We start from the raw sequence: 22433 nt of genomic DNA on the forward strand, positions 1-22433 counted from the left end.
TATGTATAAAACATGTAAAACTATTTAATAAATGTTGTTGATATTCTAAACAATTAGGCTCCATCCTGTCCTCCTTTAAGACTAATTAGAGATATGATAAATGCTTGACTATTAATTCACAGCAGAGACCAATGACCAACAAGTCATACTGACTGAGAGGCACATTTACTGATATTGATGGTAAAAGAATAGTTACAGAATCCCTAAAAATCATGCATTTAAATTGTGGAGATTTTTTAAATAGGAAACTTTAAATAGCAAGACCAAAACAGCCATACTGACAACCAAAAGATTTCCTAAATATAAAGCCACGTGGTGGTTATATGCTCCTGCTGGTCCTTTAGGGACCTGCAGCCCATCTGCAAAGTTCATTCCAATCCTCTTCCTCACAAACTGCATCTGTATTTAGAGTTGGGCCTCAAAACACAATTTCCAGATGTTTCTAAATTCTTTGCTTCTTTCTAAGATTGGCTTTGTGATGTAACAGACGGATTATAACTTTGTGGTAGAAGGAACACTCAACATACACACCCTATCCCAATGCAATCTGTCATTTAATAAAGGATGATTACTTATTAAATGCAGTGTTAGCAAGAAATCATGATGTTATTTATGTTATTCCAGATTAAATTTGAGAAGAATTTTCATTTTACTTTTCATTTATAATCTGTAAGTATAATGTCATCAGAAGATATTGCACCTTGAGAATATGGGCACTAATGTGAATTTAAATCATTATATTGTGGTAGCAAAGTAAGGACCATATACACACGCTTTATATTGTATATGCATTAGCAAAATATAAGATACAAATCCAACATACACTTAGTTCTAGGGTATGACCCTTATTAACCCTCATTTAATAAGCAAATACAGATATTTATGTTATACAGCCTTAACTGAATGGCTATATTTAAAAAAAAAACAACAAAGATCTGACAAAGTATTTTACATTAATAGTCTTGATTCCACTAAAGAATACTGTACAGTGTAAAAGCGGTCACCCCTGAGATAATAAATATTTCCCTTTAATGAGGTAAAACAGTATAAACAGTAGGTATTAGTGTGTGCTACATGTTAACAGGAGACTAAGATCATACATAGAAATTGGCAATAAAAATTATAATGCATACCTTACTGCCCTCTCAGGATCCCTGCCCCTATCAGCATTGAGGATCAGACCTGTATTTCACCCAACCAAAAGCAACATCACCTTGAAAGACAGGAGGAGAACAAAGGATGTTGGTCATATTTTCTGCCAAAGGAGGATACTGAATACAGATTAAAATGAATTACCTTTCAAAATCTTGGAATATTATATTTGGGAAAACTGTGCAAAACATTGTGTACTGCTTACTCAATTGAAATAAGCATTCACAACATTAGCACAATGATTAGGAAATTAGTGTCATCTTAGCTATTAGTGTTCTGCTAAATGCTGGAAGTCAGGTAAGACACAACCACTATCATATATCTCTTTGATAAAAATGAGAGCAAAACATTACAGGATGTTTTTTTTACAGAACTGTGCAATAACGTGTTTCAAATGATATTTGCAATGGATACTGGCATCTTTTATTACTGGCATAATACCACAACAATTTTTAAACTGTTTTTTTTTTTATTTTTTTTTTTTACTTTTACTGTAGTTTGAGAGTCACTTCAATGTCCTATAGGCCTAGTCTTTGGTTGATATCACAACTGGCTATTCATTAAAATGCTAACTTTAGCTGTATGTTGACAAATAACAGACTAGCTAGCTGTCATGTGTGAATTTGTAGGCCTATGTGTTCACAGACATATTTATATAATTTTTAAAATTAGTTACCAGGTTTCCAAGCTTTGAAGATTGTTCAAAGTGAAAATGTTTTCATTTGAGCTGGAATAGACAATTAATCGATTAAGCAGAAAATTAATCGGCAGTAATTGTGATAATAAAATAATTTTAGTCATTTGTGTAGCTTCTTGTAACCTATATTTTGAGGATTTTGTGCTTATCTTTGTCACTCATTGTAGTAAATTGAATATTTAGGTTTTACACTGTTGGTCAGATTAAACAAAACATATAAGGAGGTCATCTTAGACTGGGGGTATTTTGAACTTTTTTCTAGCATTTCACAGACAAAACGATTAGTCAATTAACTGAGAAAATAATCGGGACATTAATCGATAAAAACAATAATTAGTTTTAATCAGTTCTTTGACAAGTGACGATTTTCGAAAATGTGTCTCACACATGTTATAGCCTGTACAACATGGTTAACCTAAAGCACTGACATCCAAGATTATCTAACTGAGTTATAGCTCCACAAGTTAAAGTATGTGTTCTTCACAAGCGTTACATAATGAACAACACTACTGAGACACCTCAAATCCCTTTTAAAGCTCCTACCATCTCCAGATTGAAGTACTAACCAAAGCGCGGCGCTCGACTTTTGAGGAAGCTTGACATTTCTCCAGGCGTTTTAAGACATCAGTGTGTACGGGACCTAACGTGACGCGGCAGTGGGGCTGTCTTTCCTCCGCTCTGCCTGCATTCATAAACGGATATGATAACCCAGCGCTGAAAGCACCGGAGCAGCGACAACAGTCAGCTCTGACCATGGCGGAAGAGGACGACGCGCGGATTCGGATTTTACAGAGCCTGCGGGGTAAAATATGTAAGTTTGACTGGCGAGCCGGTGTTTTCCGTCTCCCACAGTGGGCGCGGGGTGGGAGAGAGGTCGGTAGAACCAGCGAGCGGCGAGAGGAGAAGCCGGAGGGGCGCGGCGTGCTATCGGCAGTCGACAGTGTGGAGGCAGAGACAGCCAGTTCATCTGGTCGGTCTGCTGGTTAACGTCAAGTTAGCCTCGCATGCTAGCAGCAGCTACTAGCTTGTTGTGAATGATTTCATTCATCGAGTAGCGCCTCACGACCGTCAGCTTAGATGTTCGAGTAAATCGGGTGTTTTTTGAGTATTACAAATGGTATCGTTTTCACAACACGGGAGTTTTGTGTAGACTTGAGGTGCCCGGTAAGCTAAGTTAACGTTGGTGGCAAAGCAGGCTAGCTACAAGCACTTCAGCCCGTCGTCACTAAACCATTCAGCTGTAACGTTACAAACTGCAGGCATCTGGCAGTCAGGTAACTCACCTAAAGTTAGATAATAACATACATTTCAGCGACAACACAAAGGTTTAACTCATCAAATAACGTCTCAAGGAGCAAAGTAATGGTCACTTAACGTTAGCTACTGAAGACACCCACCGTTAAATACCAACAATAACCCGGTAACGTTGACTGTAACTTGTTGACTTACTAGTGCCAGTCTTTGTATCACAGTAATCTGCTGACTGATGGGTGAGGACTTGAGTTCAGCTCCTGTCTAAACACACACAGTTTCTTTCAGCAGGTCTCTGGATCCGATCTGCATGTGGAGGCAGAGATGAAGAAACATCCAAACTATCATGTGTCATCCTTTTCCACTACATTAATTATTATATCACCCATGGGAATGAGTTAGTTGTCTTGCCTGCATCACCAAATAATCTATTTCGCAAGGTATTAGTTATGATATTATAATTGACATGCATATAATAACAGTCCAAATCGGAAACATTGGCTTCAGAGTCAAATGTCTAACAAACCAGTTTCCTCATCCTCATTCACAGGCTGGGCTGGACCAGTGGAGTACCTGCCAAGAGCCTGTGCTCCTGTTTGAATGTGCAATTGTGGTTTTTGTCAAATTACTCAAGTCCAAGATGTGTATCTCAGGTTTCAGCCATTACTAACATTTAGAGATTCAAATTACACAAGCTGTACTGATTCCCATAATATACTTTTAATCGTATATAACAGGGTGTTAAATATGTTGCAGCAAACTTGATTATTCTCACTTTTAAAACACAGGCATTAGTTTACATCCCCTGCTGCATCACCATCCCTGTGTTGGTGTTTGAGGTAATTGATCATGGTTAGGATTAAATTTGCCACAATGGCATTGCTTCATCTTAATGGCGAAAGTAAAATTCAGTGCTTCTTCAGAAGAAGTCAGTTTATAATAGACTTATTATAATATATTAATAATAATAATCATTATTATTGTGTATTGTTTTGAACATGTTTTTGTCAATACATTGTTTTTAATATGCGCTTGGGAGACATTTTATGTTGTATGTATGTCATAACTAGCTTGTGACTTAATTATCTATTTACTGTAAGGTGAAAATAGGTTAACTAGTACGCAGGGCTTGTACATAGGCACACAATAGGAAGACAAATGTCAGTTTCACTACTATGAATTAATGAGAAAACGGTTAGCAGAACAAAATAGAGGAACTATCATGGCATGTAACTCACTTTGCAGTCTTACGAAACTCCATTCTTCCTCGTTCACACTTTGTCCTTTTTCCTTTAGCCTACATCAATGGAGGTGGCATTCTGTGAAGATGTATTCTCGTAGTAGTGTTTAGATGGCCAGGGCATTTTGATATATGCAATTGTTTGCTTCAAGGTCAGAATAAAAAAAGGAAGAGACCAGTTGTTAAAATGACTAAGCAATCTCCAGCTAAGACAGGTTTTATTTAGGCATACTCTCTGAACTTTAGGTCATGGTTTTCACAAGGTGACATGCTTCTGTTTTAGTTGGGATGTTACTGAAAAGAGATGGCATTTGGGTTGCTTGGTCAAACTATATTGTATGTGTTTGTGTCTGCGTGCTTGTGTGCCCTACTCCAGACCAGGTCATCCTGGTCTAAGCTTAGTGACAACTTGGCTGTTTTTACTGGCCATTCCTAAGATTAGCCATACACTCTTATTAATAGCCTGTTTAAAAAGCTGATCTCACTGGTGGCTTTTCTTAATTAGGTCCCAACCTTGGCTCAGGGTACCTATCCAAAGCCAAGGATCAATTTAGACTACTGTCGTTGCCCCTCTAATCCACCAGTCTAAATCTGAGTCATTGTGAAGTTATTGATAGTGCTCTGTTTGAGCGACTGCTGTTCTGATGGTTCAGGTTCAACTTGTCTAGCTTTGATTTGGTGCAGTTTTTATGCATACATTGCACAAAACCTCATGACATGTAATCTGCATTTGCCTGCAATGTAATGGAAGTGTGTGCAAGTGGTGTGTATTACAAAGGTGTTTGTCATTTGTGAATCAGCGCTGTACCGTCGCCATTGGTTATGCTGAGGAAGTCAATGTTTCATGTTTTTAACCACATATGAGCCTCAAGTCTACTTCAGCTACATCCGTTCTGCAGCTTACCCTGGCAACTGGCAAGAACTAGAGCCCCCATGTGAACATGAGGATTTTGAATTTAAAGGCATATTTTAGAAGTGTATTGTATGTGAGTGCAATCACATGTGCTTATATCGATTAAGATTAGCTTGTACTGAGGCAGCTTCAAACCTAACTTTAACCCTCACTTTTATTTAAGGACAGTTTTTTAATTCAAGATTAAAAGTAGGACTTCACTAATCCAAACACAGGTTGTTGTGTTTTAGTTTAAGACTGCCACTTGTTTAGTGAACTGCATTGGCAGAGTGAACCATTTGTCAAGATCTATATGATCTCGCAATCTCTTGAAGGTATATTATGTGTCTGCTAAAATGTTGTTTTGTTCACTTCTCTGTATAAACCCGTGTCATTGATGTGCCAAAGACACTGTATGAGTGCATATGTTTTTGCAATGGATTGACAATTGTTTTTCATTTAAACCAGGAAAGACTATTGTTATTTTGAGATAGTAATGATGTTCTTCTCTTTGTGCTGCAGGTGAAGCAAAGAACCTGGGTCCAGTCTCAGGTCCAAATCGACAAAGGGATCTCTGTACCTTTTGCACCATAAGTCTGGATCAGGAGGAGGTGTTTCGCACCAAGGTTATTGACAAAAGCGTCAGGTAAGCAGGATAACCCTGTAACCTCGAACATGCATGGAGTGAAATTGTTGTTTATTCCTGTTCTAAGCCCCATTTTCAGTTTTATTTCCAGTTAGGGTAACCCTTTTACAGCTATTACGCTACACCTGTTCAGTTACGTTAACAATACAGTAATTCAAACATTACACTTTGAGTACATTTCATAAATATCAAGAATACACTATGCCTACTTAGGTTATATGAGATGCTATTGGACTACATGATGAATAAGGATCTGCAAAAGTCTTTGGTTGATTAGATAGATTCAAGAAACGTCTGTATATATTATTTTAATGTAGCACATGTGGCTGGCTTATTCTTTGCTCTGATGTTGAGCACAGACTAGCTCTTTTGTCCTAGTTTACAGGTTTTACATATTGTTGACGTATTATAGATGAATAATGTAGTTTTAATAAGGAGCACTTTCCATATCTTTCTTAAAAATGGTAGGATGGTAGTATTTGGCAAAAAAGATGGCTTCAGAATGTAAAATCTCACTGGCTATATATAGAATAATAGTGTAGTAGGTAGTAGGAAGTGTGAAATTACCAGTAATAGCATATTGTAAAAGGTACAGTGACATGCTTAGGGTAATCAATAAGTAGCAGGTTCATATTATGAGTTGGGAAAAAATAGCTGTGTGAGTAGTATGAAAATATTCTACGATTTATTTCCTGGTCAGAGCTGTTCTTTAAGTGACATCGAAAAATACTTCAGACATCATCCTCTATATGATTCCATGTCAAGGCATTGCACACCTCATCTACATCAAGTAATGTTGGCTACACAAGAGATCCAAACATCCTTTTGTTTATATGGGCAGAGGTATTGGGTGCAGTTTCTTATTTGTTCCATTTCCGCCTCAAGTAAATCTTTCAACTTGATAACGGACCTTTTGTATGGTTCCCAGTGCGCTTTTACAATCTGTCTTTTGGCTTTGTCTGTTGGAACCTGGGAGGTAATTTACTCCATAATGATTTGTTTCAGCCCTAGTAATATTAATGTACAGTGATGTTAATCGTTTATGTAGTAATGTAATGCAAGAGCTGTCATGATGGATTGTTGATTCATACTTTTTATATTAAAGATGGGTGAATAACAGCCACATATATATACATTATATATATGTGTATAGTCTATCTATAGTATTAAATTAAGTGATTTTGCATTTGACCTGGGCACATATTCTTCTGGATGTAAGACACAGCTTACTCAAATATCTTGCTAAGGAAAATCTCTCATGTGGAAACAATTATACTGAACTGTGTAGCCTTTTTGTTTGTTGTAGGCCTATCATGGGAAAAATATCCGGTTTGAAATGCAGTCATTTGATTACATCTTAGAAAGTGTCAATACGTGGCTCATAGCTGTATGTGTGTGTGTGGTACCACTTGAGCAGGGAAACATGAATATATTCTGACTGAAATTAGCTATTTTACCAATAGTTACATGCTCACAAGTTGGTTCAGAGAAAGGTGTGGGGCATTGGCATTCAGGAAACCTTTTAGGTTTCTATCTACATCATTGCACATCTCACTGTAAACATGGGCCTGCCTTCTCTAGGTATTTCACAACAGCTCTTTTTTTCTCTCTCCTGATTTCGGTGCCGTCAAAAGGATTTTATAGTCTCTGAGGAAGTGTGTCCTCCCACGCTCTCCCCTGTCTTTCTCTCTGTGTCACTCTCAACTACCTTAGCCTCTCTTTAGCATGTCTTAATAATCACTCAAATTTGGCCCACTGTTTATATGATGGTGCTTGACTCATGTGTGTTGTATGGGCTCCTGTTTCTAATGGTTTAAAAGCTGTATGGGTGCTCTAATTGCAGCTAATCCCAAGGATAAAGCAGGCATGTACAAACAGCTATGGTCAAGTGGTTCTACCTAGCATTCTCACATTGTTTAGAAGCTAGGATGACAACAGAAGGGAAGGTAGTATAGTGGGTGTATCTTTGAGTGTGTACAGAATAGGGAGGTTACAAGTGCACAATTCCATGTGATGCTGAGGAGTATGTGTGGGTGTACACTGGATGTGTTGGCCAAACCCAGTGTGAGAAGTGTCAGGAAAGATATTTCACCATCCAAGATGCATAAATTGTAGAAGGAAGCATCAGTGCAGAGATTAAAAAGGTATAGGATCAGGTTCCCTCAATACTGGCAGTGAATATTTATACAGAGATGCCTGTTTTCAAGCCTATCCTACAACTCATTCAAGGCACCTGACCCATAAGCTCCAGTAATATCTGACAGGCGAAGACTTGAGTGTACGTAATTTTTTTCTGAAAAACTAGTGTATGTCTACACCAAGCAAGCAGCTACCAAGTTGTTTATATGCTAGTTTTTTTTCCCCCCCTCCAAATGAACAGACGAGACTCAAAACTCTGTCAACGTACCTCACGTGACATGACTGGTAAGAACATTTAAATCAGGGATCGCAGTTTTACTTGAACATATGAACAGTTAATCCAGTACAACTGTCTGAGTACTGCTCAGTCTGTTTGGGACAGGTGGTCCATCTGCAGGCAACACGTACATCGAGGTAGTGCTTAACCTACAATCGGCTATGTCAGATCAAGCTGTCTTGCTCGCGGTCTTGGTCATGAGGTAGCTATGTTGGCAGGACTGAGTGGCACAGATGCTTGGGCCCTCTGTGTCTCTGCCCGCTCCAGCAGGACAGTCAGTGTTGTCTGTTTATCTGTGTTCGCTGTGCAGTGGACGAGCAACCTGTCCAGGGTGTGAGGATGTGAATATCATCATAAAATGATTCAGTCCATATGATAATATTCAGGGAAAGGTCTCATTTAATTTACAGAAGTCTTGAATATAAGTCTATAATATTTTTCATTCTGTAGACAATAATGTTTTTTGTATGTGGTTGCAGGTTGTAGTGAGACTTTACACATCTGCAAACCAAAAAGGAGACTGGTGCAATAGTGGATTGTGCAGGCTGTTTTATAGTTAATATTTATTAATATTTCTTATAATTATTATAATTATTATTACTATTACAAAGCTAGGAAGCTTATCGGCAAATAAAGTGTTAGTTTCAACAAAAACTTAAAGCAATTTATTATGTTTCGATTGGTAATCCACTTTCTGACACATACTAGGAACTACTGTTATACAGCTGGGAAGTACTGACAAAAATGTGACAAATGTCAATAAATTTATATTTCACAATATGTAATATAATAATATAATTGGTAATAAATGTATTCACACACAAAATTATCATTCTTACTGGATTTCTGTCATTGTTTAAACTTTGAAAAAGGTATTAAACTATATTTTAAGTGGTAAAGTATTAAAAAGGTCTGAAAAAGTCTTGATGAATGATTCAGTGAACATGGCAGAATTATTGCACAGCATGCTGGGATAGCAGCTAACCCCAAGCAGTCCTGCACAGTGTTAGTACGGTAGGTATAGTGGATAGATGGATATTTATTATTAGTCGAAGGACCCTTGCTCACATCTGTCCAGCTAGGTTGACAAAATCATGAGAATGTCAAGTTTGAGCTTTCCAGTAGAAAAAAAAACTTTTCTCAGTAGATTGTTTTTCCTGTAGCTGTATGATCTGGCTCTTTACAGCACTTGAATTAAAAACCTAAGTCTGCCCTCTTTCATTTTGCTGTACAGATATTTGTGACACTTTCTAGTTACATGTTTACGTTAATTTTCCCTTTTAGATTAGTGTACACTGTTAGACTTCATATTAAGGAAAGGACAAGAAAGGTTATGGAGAGTATGGATGGCAAAAGTGACAGATTTAAACCTGTAACATGGCAAGAACATTCCCCTAAACCCTGATGAGTCATAAGGGCACCCCGTGTCGTCCACCTTCTGCTCAGGCACTCATTTCCCAGCAAACAAACAAATCCTGTGTATGTGATCTGCTTAAATATGATAATGTTATTATGTTAAGGCTGGAGCACTACATACAGTCTACATAATCTAGATAAACACAACTTTGTATAACAGTAATTACATCACTTTTATAACACAACAGCAGTACATTACATGAGGAATTTAATTTAGTGATCACATGATTTTACAGTATAGAATTAGGTCAGGTGAATGGGAACAATGCAGTTGAGGAGATTACAGCAATTATAGAGTGTTTAAAGTGACTGTAATTGTTTGAAGCATGCAACACTATACAAGAATTTAATACTGATTGCATTACTCACATGACTATCATTTATTAGCTGCAATCAGCTGGTACTGTCTTGGTCTGTCCCAGGATCTGCAAGTACTGGAGAGCGTCTTCCCTAATGCCCACTCTTGTGGTTATTTGCAAGGAGTCAGGGGCCAACTTGGAAAGAAGAGGAAGTGTATGTTAAAGCTGTGTGTATAGCATTTTTACTATACACAAGGGTTAAACCTGGATGATGATGCCATCCTGTTGCTCAGAATGTGATGCTTTTTGTAATGTTAAGCATAAAAACTCAGTGATCCCAATTGTTGATCTCCAATTTGCATTGGAACCAGTTGAAGTAAACTTTATTGACCATTAAGCAAAGTGAGTAAGATTATCATGCTCAATAAAACACAAAATGACAATTTTTATTTTTCAGCCGTAGCATCAATATTTAATCAGATAACAGGTGTTTAGAGCTGCATTGATTAGTCAATTAAACGATAAGTTGATTTAAAAAGTAGATTTATCATTTCAGCTACTTTTCACTCAAAGAAACTCAGAACTCAGCTTTTCTTTTTTATATATGATGTTTTATGACATTGTTGCATTTTGGTCTGATGGACGGGAAAAATCAAACAATTTTACGATGTCACCTTGGGCTGTGGGAAGTTTCAAGGGGCATTTTTCACTCCTTGTTGATATTTCATAGCAAATAATAGAGAAAATAATTTGCAGATTAATCGACTAGGATAATAATTGTTAGTTGCAGCCCTACTGGTGTTGCACACAGTCAAGAATCAAGTGTCACGCTTAACAAATCATTAATTAAGCCTATGTGTCACAACTTCATTAAGGTAATCAGGCTATAGGCACTAATCTGATCACAGTTTATCACACATTACACCACCTACCAATACACATTCTTACACACTGCTGCTCCCTCCCAAAAAGATGAAACTGTGTTTGCTAATTTAAATCTCTGCCTTGATTTGCAGCCCTTTTTATGGAGAGGACTTCTACTTTGAGATCCCACGTCCATTTCAGTGTTTATCCTTCTATGTTTATGCCAAGAGTGTTTTCCAAAGGGATCTAGCTGTTGGTAAGTAGCATAAGGCACCTACACAAGTATATTTTCTCATCTGCATGGATGAGTAGTAGTTTCATGTGTGTGTTTGTTTGTTTGTCTTTTCAGGCAAGGTATCAATCCGGAAGGATGACCTGTGTAAATACAGTGGGAAGGAGCACTGGTTTGGCCTTCAGCCAGTAGATCCTAACTCAGAGGTCCAGGTAATTTCTCAAAAGAAGTTAAAATGTGTCACCTAATTTACAGCATATCTCATCCTGATAATATTTTTTAAACATTTTGGTCTTGACTCTTAGTTGCTGTTGCTTTAAAGTTGACACTAAAGGTATTGATAATTAGGCTACATCACTGACCTCTGTCTCAGGGGATGCATGCTTTCACAACTTGCAGCACCCCAACATAATAAACAGGAAATCCACTTGCATGTGGTCTGAAATTTGCATTCAGATAAGATCATTTCCATGTCAGAATAAGGTTTATAGTCTCTGTCCAAACTGTCTTGTTTTTACAGTTTGTAAATGAAACCAAGACAGGCTCAACTCTGTTCAGTGATACCCCGCTGCTGTCAGCCTACACGCAGTAACGACTCAGCATAGTCTGGTTGCAGAAAAATGAAATGCAATAAGCAAGACTCAGGTTTTGAATGTTTCTGGCAGACCTGAATGAAGAAAAATACTATAGGATTTCTTAACTTTTAAACAAGAATCCTATATCTAAAAGGATTGCAGAACAACCATTTGCACATTGTATACACTTTAGTGTGTTATCATGAAAATATGACAAACTGTGGAATATGACATTAAGACAGCAGGTGGTTTTAAACCCACATCACTGTGAATATTGTTTTTGGTGTTGTACTATTGTTTGATCATCATTATTTGTGCCACCTGCAAGACTGAGATGTGACCACCAATATAAGAGCTCTTACATTGGACTTTGACATGGTGTTTCAAAAGTCTGGATAAAATTCATGAAGTATTTGTCTCTAGCTCTCTCCCATCTTTTATAACATGCAAATGTAACTGGTCTGTTGCTGTGACTGCATGCAAGATGGTTACTTAGAATTTGCATACTGCCTAAATCCAGGTAGTCATTGTTTTATACCACCAGCGTGTCACCTGCCCAAAAGCCCAAGATAAAATATTGTAATGAAGTCAATACTCAGTGACATTAGTTGTCAACGTTGGAAACTTCACTGAGTGTCTATGAATTATGTGGTTGATTAATTTGCTGTTAAAAGCCTTTTTTTGTACAGTTGTTTGCAGCTGGTTGGAGTAGTTAGCACTCAGCTGTAGCACTCACTAATGATTACAATACTGTAGCTACTGTACAGTCTTGACCAATCAGGAGTTTTTGGCCCAGTGTCTGTTTTTATGCTGTTTTTCTTTTTTTTCCCTCTCAGCATTTTATTGATAATTTCTTCAGGGGTGCAGTTCTAATTCTTATCACATATAGGGCATGTATGTGGGTTGTTCTATTTGATCAGATAGTTTCTGTGGTCTCGTTGCTTTGGGTGAAACTACAGCACACTACCACTTCTGTGCTGCTGTAGCTAACGTATTGACTCTAGCTGCCATTAGCCCACGCCAGACTATTCTGGGTATGTGCTGCTACACTGATTCACTCACAAGTAGACACTTTCAACTGCAGAGTTACATTAGTGAGTGATGGAGGTGTTTTTGCAATGCCTCTCTGGCTTGGTTTTACAGTCAAACAGGCGCTGTGTATGTATTCTGTGAGCAGTGTTAATCATATTCTAGTGAACTTGCCCAGTTAATAAAAAAAAAAAAAAAAAAAAATTGCAATGATAGAACAAACGCTACACATCTTTTTGACCACATTCATTAGCCAAAAGGGAAGACAAGGAGTGGTAATGTGAGCATTCATTTGCTGATGATGTTGGCCCATTCAGATCATTGCAAAGTAGTTTGTATTATATTGGCTTAAAGGCCTATCTTGCATCAGAAAGAACTACTCGCCATCTCACCCAAGTGCTGAATTGCAGAGATGGAGTGCAAGTGTGTGGGCGTTTTGTTTAGCTCTCTCTCTCTCTCTCTCTCTCTCTCTCTCTCTCTCTCTCTCACACACTCTCACTCTGTACCTCTCTCTCTCACTCTCTGACACTTCCGAAGGCAAGACCGGCAGCCTTCACCACATCCGACCCCGTAAAGATCCTTCTGAGTGATGACAAAATTCACAGCTGTTGTGGCAGCTTGTAACACATGGTACCTCTATTAACCTGAAACAGCATGAAACATGAAGTGGAGCTGGGCCACAGGTCGGGGATGACCAGAGAATAATAATACTTTCATTGCATTAAAACAAAATGCAATTAAAGTATTTTTACATGTCATCAGTAAAGCAAAAATTAGGCTTAGTGGGTAGGTGAACTGAGGGATTTGGCATCTGGTCATTTTCTCACAAGCACACACTACAGCCCACACTTATCTTGCTTTACAGCCCACATGTTAGCTTGCGATTCGGCTTGAAACTTTTGACTCTTGTGTCCTGATGTAAGACTGAGATCTCTTGACTTGAATAATTTGTAACTTCTCAGCAGTGACTCTCCTCTCCTCATCTTCAACAGGGTAAGGTTCACCTTGAGATGCGATTGAATGAAGTGATCACAGAGAACGGCTCAGTAGGTCAGCACTTACTAGTCCGGTGAGTACCAAGGTTCCCCTGTTGCCAGGCAAGTTTGATCTAATTCACTTTGCTGTCTCATGAACTGGGAAAGTTTGCAAGGGATTTGACATCAAGGTAGTATTTTAAGAAGTTTTAAAAGCTGAGAGTTGAACCAAATGAACAAAAATCAAATCCTGTTTTCAGGTTTATTCATACAGCTCTTGAAAAACAAAACAAGTTTGTGCCAAAGTGCTAAACATAGGAAGATCAGGTATACATACAGTATATATACATGTGTCTTACATGTACAAAAACACACTTAGAAAGCAAAGGCTGCATTAAATAAGCCTAACTAAGCCTGAAAAAACATAATAAAAACAGAAAATCAAAGTTATATGAGGCATAGAATTACAATAGACAATCAGGAATACAAAAAATAAAGATAAACACAGAGTAATGCAGCAAATCAACATTTGTTAATCAGCATTTTAAGTTGTGTGGCTTGATGGGGGAAACACAACACCTCACTGTCCTGTACAGACTTAAAGGTTAGGGAGACTTTTTCCACACTATTCCCAAAACAAACAAACTGTGTATTGTAGCATTGTTTCACAGGCAGTAACAAAGGCAATGGCTCACTGAAAAGCTCTTCCTCTTCTCTGAGCTGCAGTGAGTACAGCTAGTGAAAGGATTTTCGGCTGTATACGCTTTCTCAGTGATTGTAGTATTATATGTGTCTGGGTAGAAAATTATAAGAAATGCACTATTTGTGCTGTGTCCAAATTGGAAACATCTTTTCTTAATAGCTCTGAGAAAGATAAATGAGAAAGAAAAGAGAAATCCGTCAAAGCTGTTATCAAAATGTGGTCCTCATTGATGAGATCATATCATTTGGAAATCTTAGCTCTTACCCATTTGTTTTAGGTTTGGTGTGTGTCACAATATTACTTTATCGATCACCTCTATGTCCCAGCTCTGCTATTGACATCAAAAAGTTGCCACAAGTACAAACTGTTACCAGATAATCATACAGTAGGATCAAAAGAACGCGCTCATTGAAGGATCAGGCGGAGCACATGTGCGTACAAGTATATGTGTGTATGTGTCAGACCTGATGCTGTTTACGTGTGATGTTTTGCACCCCCCATTCATACTTGAAGAGCAGGCTAATGAGGAGGAAGTGATGGCATCTGAGCAGGAAGCCTGCGCTTCTCACACTGCAACCGCTGTGGTTTTCTGCTGCCGTCATTCACTGTGTCACTCAGATTGTTTGCTTAAGCTGTAACTGCTCACTGTCAGCTTTCACCATATGTGCATGTTCACTCATCTGTGTCTGCATGGCGCCCTGCTGCAGTGTGATTAGCCACCAGAGATGGTCAGAGATGGGAATGAGTTTAAGAACAAGATGCAAAGGAGAGACTACAGGGAATATTGTCATGACACCCTGGAAGATGATACACAAACATCCTGACATTCGCTCTGCGGGGCTTCTCCCTCTGGCATCACTTAGTGCTGGGCTGAATTCATTCTTATTCTCTGGTGACTCCTGCTTAGCAGCCACATCCTGTTTAGAGTGCCGACAGTGTCTGTTTGTTGTCACCTAAACACCTGTGAAAATAGCAGTGGTCCCTGTGTGACACGAGGCAATAGTGAGGGCAGAGCAATACCTCTAAATGAAGACTGTAACACCATGGTGTCAGTGCATAGTGCCGTTTTATATTGGTGACAGTCTGCTTTACTCTCCGCCTCCATGTCTGTTTGAGAAGCGAGGACTTGGCAGCAGTGTCATTTTTTAAATTGTGATCTTGACAATTGACTAAGCAAGACTGAGAACTGATAAACTGGACAAAAATGAAACAGAGAAAATCACTTTTGACTTGCAACCAAATTCATAGCAATATGTTAGTCCTTCTGTTCTGTGTCCAATGCTGCTTCCAGGCATCATGACCAATTTTTTTTTCTTCAACAAAATACAACACTATGCATCAATGCTTCATCAAGAAGAGAGGATCCAATAATTAGATTGATGATTGATTATGTTTAAATGAAAATGTTGTCCTGAGTCAACATTTTACAATCACAGAATCTAAATAGCACATCAAAACATGGATTTTTTTTTAGCTTTGTACAGTACAACCCTTATCAGCAGTGTTAGTGGTGCTTAAAAGGTTGTTTTTTTTTATATGATATGCATGAGTTAAGCCTGATTTTAATTTGGGTAAAAAGTATTTAGTGAACTTTATATGTATTATTTACATCGAACATACTGTTATTGTGTGTTTGTGTGAGTGAGATAATTATGACGATGCTGCCTCTCAGCTATTCTAGCTGTAGAGGAGTGCCTCGGAGCTGAGCACCCGTGACACTAATAATAGCATGTTGTGTCCCTGGATAGTAATTGTACTTATTTCTTTGTGACTTCCTGTAGGATAATCGAGTGCCAGGAGCTGCCTTTGATCAGTGGGCAGAACTGTGACCCCTATGCCACAGTGTCACTTGTTGGACCTGCCAGGTAACTGGATGCCACACACACCACAGGAAGTGTTTTTAAGTATAGAAGCTGTATGAACTGTCTGACCACCTGCCAGGTTTAAATTAGCTTTTTAAAATCAATGTGTTCAAAACAGATTACACTGGATTTCTAGAGCTGGCTAACCAAAGCTCTACAGCCAGAATATTCCAAAGCATTTGGACTCTGGCTGTAAATGTCTGCTCACCTTTTGCCACTAACCTGGACCTTGTTTCAATTAGTAAGACAACATCTGAGGATTTTAAGTCATGTCCTGGCATTTACAGGATCATGAGCTCAGCAACGTAACCAGGGGCCAGTGCATGTAGTGCTTTAAATGTTAACAATAAAATGTTAAAACAGACTGGGCCAGTCGAGGGAAACTCATATCAGTTTGATATTTATGATCCATTTGCACCTGTAACTGTAGTTGCTAAAGGAAACTGAAGCTAAGGCAGTAGCATAATGATTTGCAATTATCTAATCTTGAGAAAGCAGTAGATTTAGATTTAGATTATGGCTGCAATCTTGATGCAAAGAAATTAAAACAGGATTCAAAAACTATTGTGGAAATAGTATTTTTGCTTACTATGAGCAGGGAAAGTTTTTAAAATGTGAGTATCAAAGTTTCTGTAACGTTTCTCCTCAGGTCTGACCAAAAGAAAACAAAGGTAAAGAAGAAAACCAGCAACCCTCATTTTGAAGAGACCTTCTTCTTTGAGGTAAATTCTGAAACTTCGCACTTTGCTGTTTAACCACATCATGGGTTTGAAATGATCTGCTGGTTGCATTGCTGTTGGATTATGTGAAACAGAATCATAAAAAAAAAACTGTATTTGTACAAGTAAACCAGTAAGTAAGCCTTGACATGTTCATCCTCAGGTCACCCGGTCCAGCAGCTACTCTAAAAAATCTCATTTCCAAGTGGAGGAGGAGGACATTGAAAAACTTGAGATCAAGTGAGTTTTTTTTTTTTTTCATTCATTTGGGGTTTTTTCTCTCTCTCTCTCTCTCTCTCTCTCTCTCTCTCTCTCTCTCTCTCTCTCTCTCTCTCTCTCTCTCTCTCTCTCTCTCTCTCTCTCTCTCTCTCTCTCTCTCTCTCTCCCACTCCCTCGCTCTCTTGTTCCCCCTCTATAGTCTTGACAGAAGAAAAATTATTTCTTAACAACTTGAGGACAAAAAAGTGAATTTGGATTTGGTGTGTTCTGACTACTGATAGAGAGCCTTGGTTTCTGGTTAAGGATATGTGGGGCTTCCATCACAGTGGACTCATAGCTCACTGGGTAAGACTAGACAGAGTCAAAGGTAAACACTCATGCATGGTTTTGAGGTTTGGATTTGAGGTGGTGTCATTGCACGGGTATTGTATTGACGTTTATGCACCAAGCAGGTAAGCACCACTCAGGAGTGACAGTTATTTTGTCCCCTTTGCCATATTGGAATTGGGTGGTTATGTGTTTGTGCTGAACACACACACAAGCAACAAATGTTGTGTCTTACTTGATGCACATGTGGTTTTGATGTTGTTTAATACGTTATATTCATAGATGAAATGCGTTGTTTCACTTCTTATCCTCCACCTTTGCAGAGTTGATTTGTGGAACAATGAGAATCTGGCTCAGGATGTGTTTCTGGGGGAGACGCGGGTCCCCGTCAAGATCCTGCGAAGTGACCACATCCACAAAGCCTGGTAAGGACGAGACAGAAGAAAATGTCGTTTAATTTCTAACATGTACCATCCGCAATGAATGGAAACAAACAGATAGAAGAGCAGCTCCTGTCACATGAGTTACACAATTTGCTACATACGTCAGACCTCTTCTTTCACAAAGTCTTATTCAGTCAAATCGAGACACACACTGCTACAATCTGCTGAACACAGTATTAGAGTATTTAAACATTCATAAATCCGTTTAGACAACATAAAAAAAGACTCCTCTTATAACTCCAGATCTCGTGTCATATCCATCTGATTGAATGAGCTCTTCTGACTGGTGAACATCCAGACCCTTAATATTTGCACAGTTTTAATTTGGACTCACGTCAGACTTTGATTTACAAGGTGGGGTTCAAATACAAGTTTATTCTTTATAATTTGATTATTTTAGGCACATAGTCAAGAAATGATTTTGTTTTGTCTTTTTTTGTGCGCAGCTAAACTTACAAAAGTAATTATGAGCAATCCACACATAAGCATACAGATATTAACAGTGTGTTACACCCCTATTATCTGTCTATCTGTCTTAACACTAATCTTGCATGTTTAAAAATCGATTTGCAGAACCAAATCATTTTGTTCTAATGTCATAATTAAAGAAGCTTGAAAAAGCTGCCAGTCTGCCACACTCTCTTAAAAGCTTCATACTGTCAAATCTTCTCTCATACACAGGCCTGTTGTTCTGTCCTGAAGGCTTTCATGTACTACGAGGGCTGAAAATGAAAAGGCCCATTTTAGATTTCTGGGGGAAGATAATATGAAACTCCGAGACCTGTGCTGCATACATAGACCAGTATTGGCTCAAGTTTATAACTACCAAAGACCTGATGATTTTTTTTTCTGTGGTTTTTGTTTTAGTACAGATAGGGACCCGTCATCTTGGTTGAAATTATTGGAAAGTGCAAACATAAAGAAGGGACAATGAGAAAAATAAGTCCAGGTTGTTATTTTTGTATCCAGAACAAATTCTGATGTGTTTGTGTCTTAAAAAAAAAGTATTAGATTTTTTTCATTACACAAAATCAGGCAGAAACTGTCACTCTGATGTCATGACTCAGTCACCTTCCTCTTAACTAGATCAGGTCTTTACAGGAGGTTAGGTGGAGCCTCTTACATTGGAATCTTTGTCTTTAGGAGCTGCATCCTGCTTATCCATTATAACAACTTGTACTGTTAAGTTCTCCATGCCAAGAAACAGGTGATTTGAAACTCTTCCTAGATTTCTCAGTGTTCAGCAGTTTTTCCATTGTGTGGGTGTTTCCTTGCTTTGCGTCAGTGTAGGTGATGTGGGATTATGCCAGATAGCAATCTGTTGGTACATGAGGGCTGTGAGTTGAGTGCGTGGGTGGCTTTTTGCATGGTGGCAATACCTCATATCTTGTGTTTATGCTGGAAATCGTCCATGTAGCACACATAGAAACGGCTCAGCTTCATAGATTCGATGCAGGTGATCAGGTGACTTCTTCAGAGAAACGTCTCTGTGCCTGTTTACCATGATTACAGATAAAGCAGCTTATGAACGAACCTATAGTACATAGCTGCAGCTTTTGAAGTACTGCAGCTCAACTCTACATTGAATCATTTTGTGCTTTGCTCCACCTGTTGGCTTCTAAGGAGATGTGCATGCAGCAGACAGATGAACAATATCCTCTTCAAACAAAGTGAACAAACCCGTTGATTTTAAGCGGAAATTATCCAGTCCACCACAATTGTTAAAACAACTGTAAAGTAAGTAGATGGCAAAGACAGCTGTCTGATTTATGTGGCATATACAGGAAGGCATTAGCTTTTTCAAGTAGTACTTAGAAACCCCTTTAACATAAAGTTTGAGCTGCTTTCATCTTAGTGTCGCTTCAAGGTGACAGTAGATACAGTAAAACATCTTCTAGTTGTATTAATGAAATCTGCAATTATCTATTGTGCATACATTATACCTTATACATTATACACTATTTGAACAGAAGCCCTAACATGTATGGATGGTTTTGTTTTCTGTTTATAAGGAGCTCTCATGCTCGTCGATTAAACCTGTAAAAGCTTTGCGATGCTAATTTCTGTCTAAAGGCAACACTGCCCCAGTTAGAAAACAGCGATATATAAGCTCCAGTGTTTACATAAAGTCTTCCATTTAAATATTACTATCTATACTGCAGTATTTCTCATGTTCATTGTCTCTATATGGTGCTTATGTATCTCTGTGCTGGTTTTATAACAGCTTTTTAAACAGCGCAGTGTGTTCGTTCACAGCACTGTGTCCAGAAACTATTTTCCAACCAACATGTTCATCCTGTCATTTTTTAATGCAGAAAGGTAGTTGTATGCATAACTTATCACATTTTTTTTTTTTTGCCATGGTTTTCCCATGTGTAGATACTCTCTGTTTTCCCTTTACCTGTCTTTTTTTTTTTTTTTTTTTTTTTTGCCTGTAATCAATGACAACAGGATCAGGATCCGCATCTATTTCCTTATTCATTTGGCCTGTATGTAATTTTATACACAGTATACAGTGTACTGTATAGATGGCTGTGGTTGTGATTAGTGTTCATAGCGATGCAGAGAGCAGTAGTTCAGGGCGAAAACATTTACTGTTGCGTTATCTGGAGGTGAGCTGAAGTGTCCAGCCTGTGGCATAACTGACGCTCACTCACCTGCGTTCCTCAAACAGTTGATCTTAGTGTCTTCTGAGGTTACATTGCAAAATCCTTCTGTTTTCAAGCAGCCTGGTTAATTATGGTGACGTACAGTATTGTTTCCTCACTGCACAGCGCACTAACAAGCCGTTTGTCTCCCTGTGGTGTAACAGGTATCTCCTCCAGCCTAAAGGGAACGGCAGCAAGTCCAAGTCTGATGATTTAGGATCCTTGCGTTTGAAGCTGACCTACATAGAAGACACGGTGCTGCCATCTGCCTGCTACACACCACTCTGCAACCTGCTGCTCAAATCCCCAGATGTGAAGGTAAGGCAAAAGCTGAAGTTGCAGTGGATCCTAAGATGGAGGGAAAACCTTTAAGAAAGAATTTACACAGATGTACATTTTTAATTTCAGGCAATATCAGAATCTAGGCCAGTGTACACTGAAGTCATTCTGGGGCTCCTATTATATATAATCCTGGTGGTGTAGCTTTCCTTTGTGTAGATCAGTCACCTCAGTCTAATGTTTCTGAAATATATTGATAAATAATCATGGAATTGATTAGTCGCACATTGTTTTCTGTCGCGATTACTTCCCTCTCTCTTCAATTGTTGCATTTCCCCTTTTCACCCTCGCACTTTCTGCTCTCTTTGCCTCCTTCAGCCCATCTCAGCGTCAGCAGCACACATCTTGGGGGACATCTACAGAGAGCGGTATGAGGCTGTTCTGCCTGTGGTTCGACTGCTGCTCCACCACAATCGCTTTGTGCCTTTTGTCTCTGCTGTGGCAGCGCTAGAGCTGGACAACACTCAGTGAGTCCTCACACATTCATAACACACAGTACAGGTACACACTGGTATGTAAGCAGACACATGTACAGATAGATGTCATGACCACATTGTTACTTCTCTTATTTTTTTAAAAGCTTTAAGCTAAGTTCCTTTTTTGACAACCTGTGTATGTGACTTTTATTAGTTTCTGCCATCATGAACAAAAATTAAGTTAGAAAACAGGAAACAGCGCTGGAAATTAATAGACATTTAAAGATGGATTCTCATCTTACCTTTATTTTAACTTTAATAAACTTGTAAAGCTTAGTATGTAGATAAAATGCCTTACCTGGACACTAAAAGCTGTGGAGGGAATGATGGCCATAACAACAAAAATAAGACCAAGGTCATAAAAACACAGATTTTTTTTAAGAAGGGCTGGACTGTCAAAACTTTGAATACTGAAACACCAGGAGTACTTTAATGAGGATTACCTCATTTGTTTCAAAACTATGACAATATAAAAAAAAAATCTGTGAAATGATGTTAAATGAATGATGTTTCTTTTTGTGGTCAAAAATGGTTTTAATATCTGGTTGATATTTTTGTGCCCATACAGGGAGGCTAACACTATATTCCGTGGCAACTCACTGGCAACACGCTGCATTGATGACATGATGAAGATTGTGGGAAAGAATTACCTGGCAGTTACCCTGAAGCCTGTAATAGATGAGGTATGACTAAGATTACTAACAAGGACACACACACACACATACACACACACACACTCACACACACACACACACACACACATACATACATACACATATCCAGAATAGGCATGAGTCACTGAGGTCAATATGGAAAACTCCACTTTCCACTGTAAGCAAGCAGATGTGCAGATGTAATTGGTAGGTTTGGAGTTTTTCCAGGCTACTGCATAAACCATTTGTTGAAACTGTTTTTCTATAATTTCAACTACATAGCATTACTATAATGAAATTGTAATTTTTTTGATCAGTCATATTTTTTTTGGCTTTTTGATGGTCTAACCATATGCCATAT

At 38.4% G+C, this 22433-nt stretch overlaps 1 protein-coding gene across 1 annotated transcript in view; it reads left to right on the forward strand.

The window, feature by feature from the left end:
- The first annotated feature begins 2567 nt into the window (after positions 1-2567).
- The window catches only part of rasa2 (RAS p21 protein activator 2), a 31314-nt gene continuing 11448 nt past the window's right edge, over positions 2568-22433 (forward strand). The window contains exons 1-12 of the mRNA XM_022748439.1: positions 2568-2660; positions 5755-5878; positions 11026-11129; positions 11223-11317; positions 13702-13778; positions 16168-16251; positions 16898-16970; positions 17131-17207; positions 17837-17938; positions 20769-20922; positions 21262-21410; positions 21988-22102. Of these exons, the coding sequence (XP_022604160.1) occupies positions 2603-2660; positions 5755-5878; positions 11026-11129; positions 11223-11317; positions 13702-13778; positions 16168-16251; positions 16898-16970; positions 17131-17207; positions 17837-17938; positions 20769-20922; positions 21262-21410; positions 21988-22102 (1212 nt within the window). The 5' untranslated portion in view covers positions 2568-2602. The remainder of the gene's footprint in view (positions 2661-5754; positions 5879-11025; positions 11130-11222; positions 11318-13701; positions 13779-16167; positions 16252-16897; positions 16971-17130; positions 17208-17836; positions 17939-20768; positions 20923-21261; positions 21411-21987; positions 22103-22433) is intronic.

The sequence above is a fragment of the Seriola dumerili genome, unplaced genomic scaffold (assembly GCF_002260705.1).
Source record: "Seriola dumerili isolate Sdu_G_001 unplaced genomic scaffold, Sdu_1.0 BDQW01000122.1, whole genome shotgun sequence".
Classification (NCBI taxonomy): Eukaryota; Metazoa; Chordata; class Actinopteri; order Carangiformes; family Carangidae; genus Seriola; species Seriola dumerili.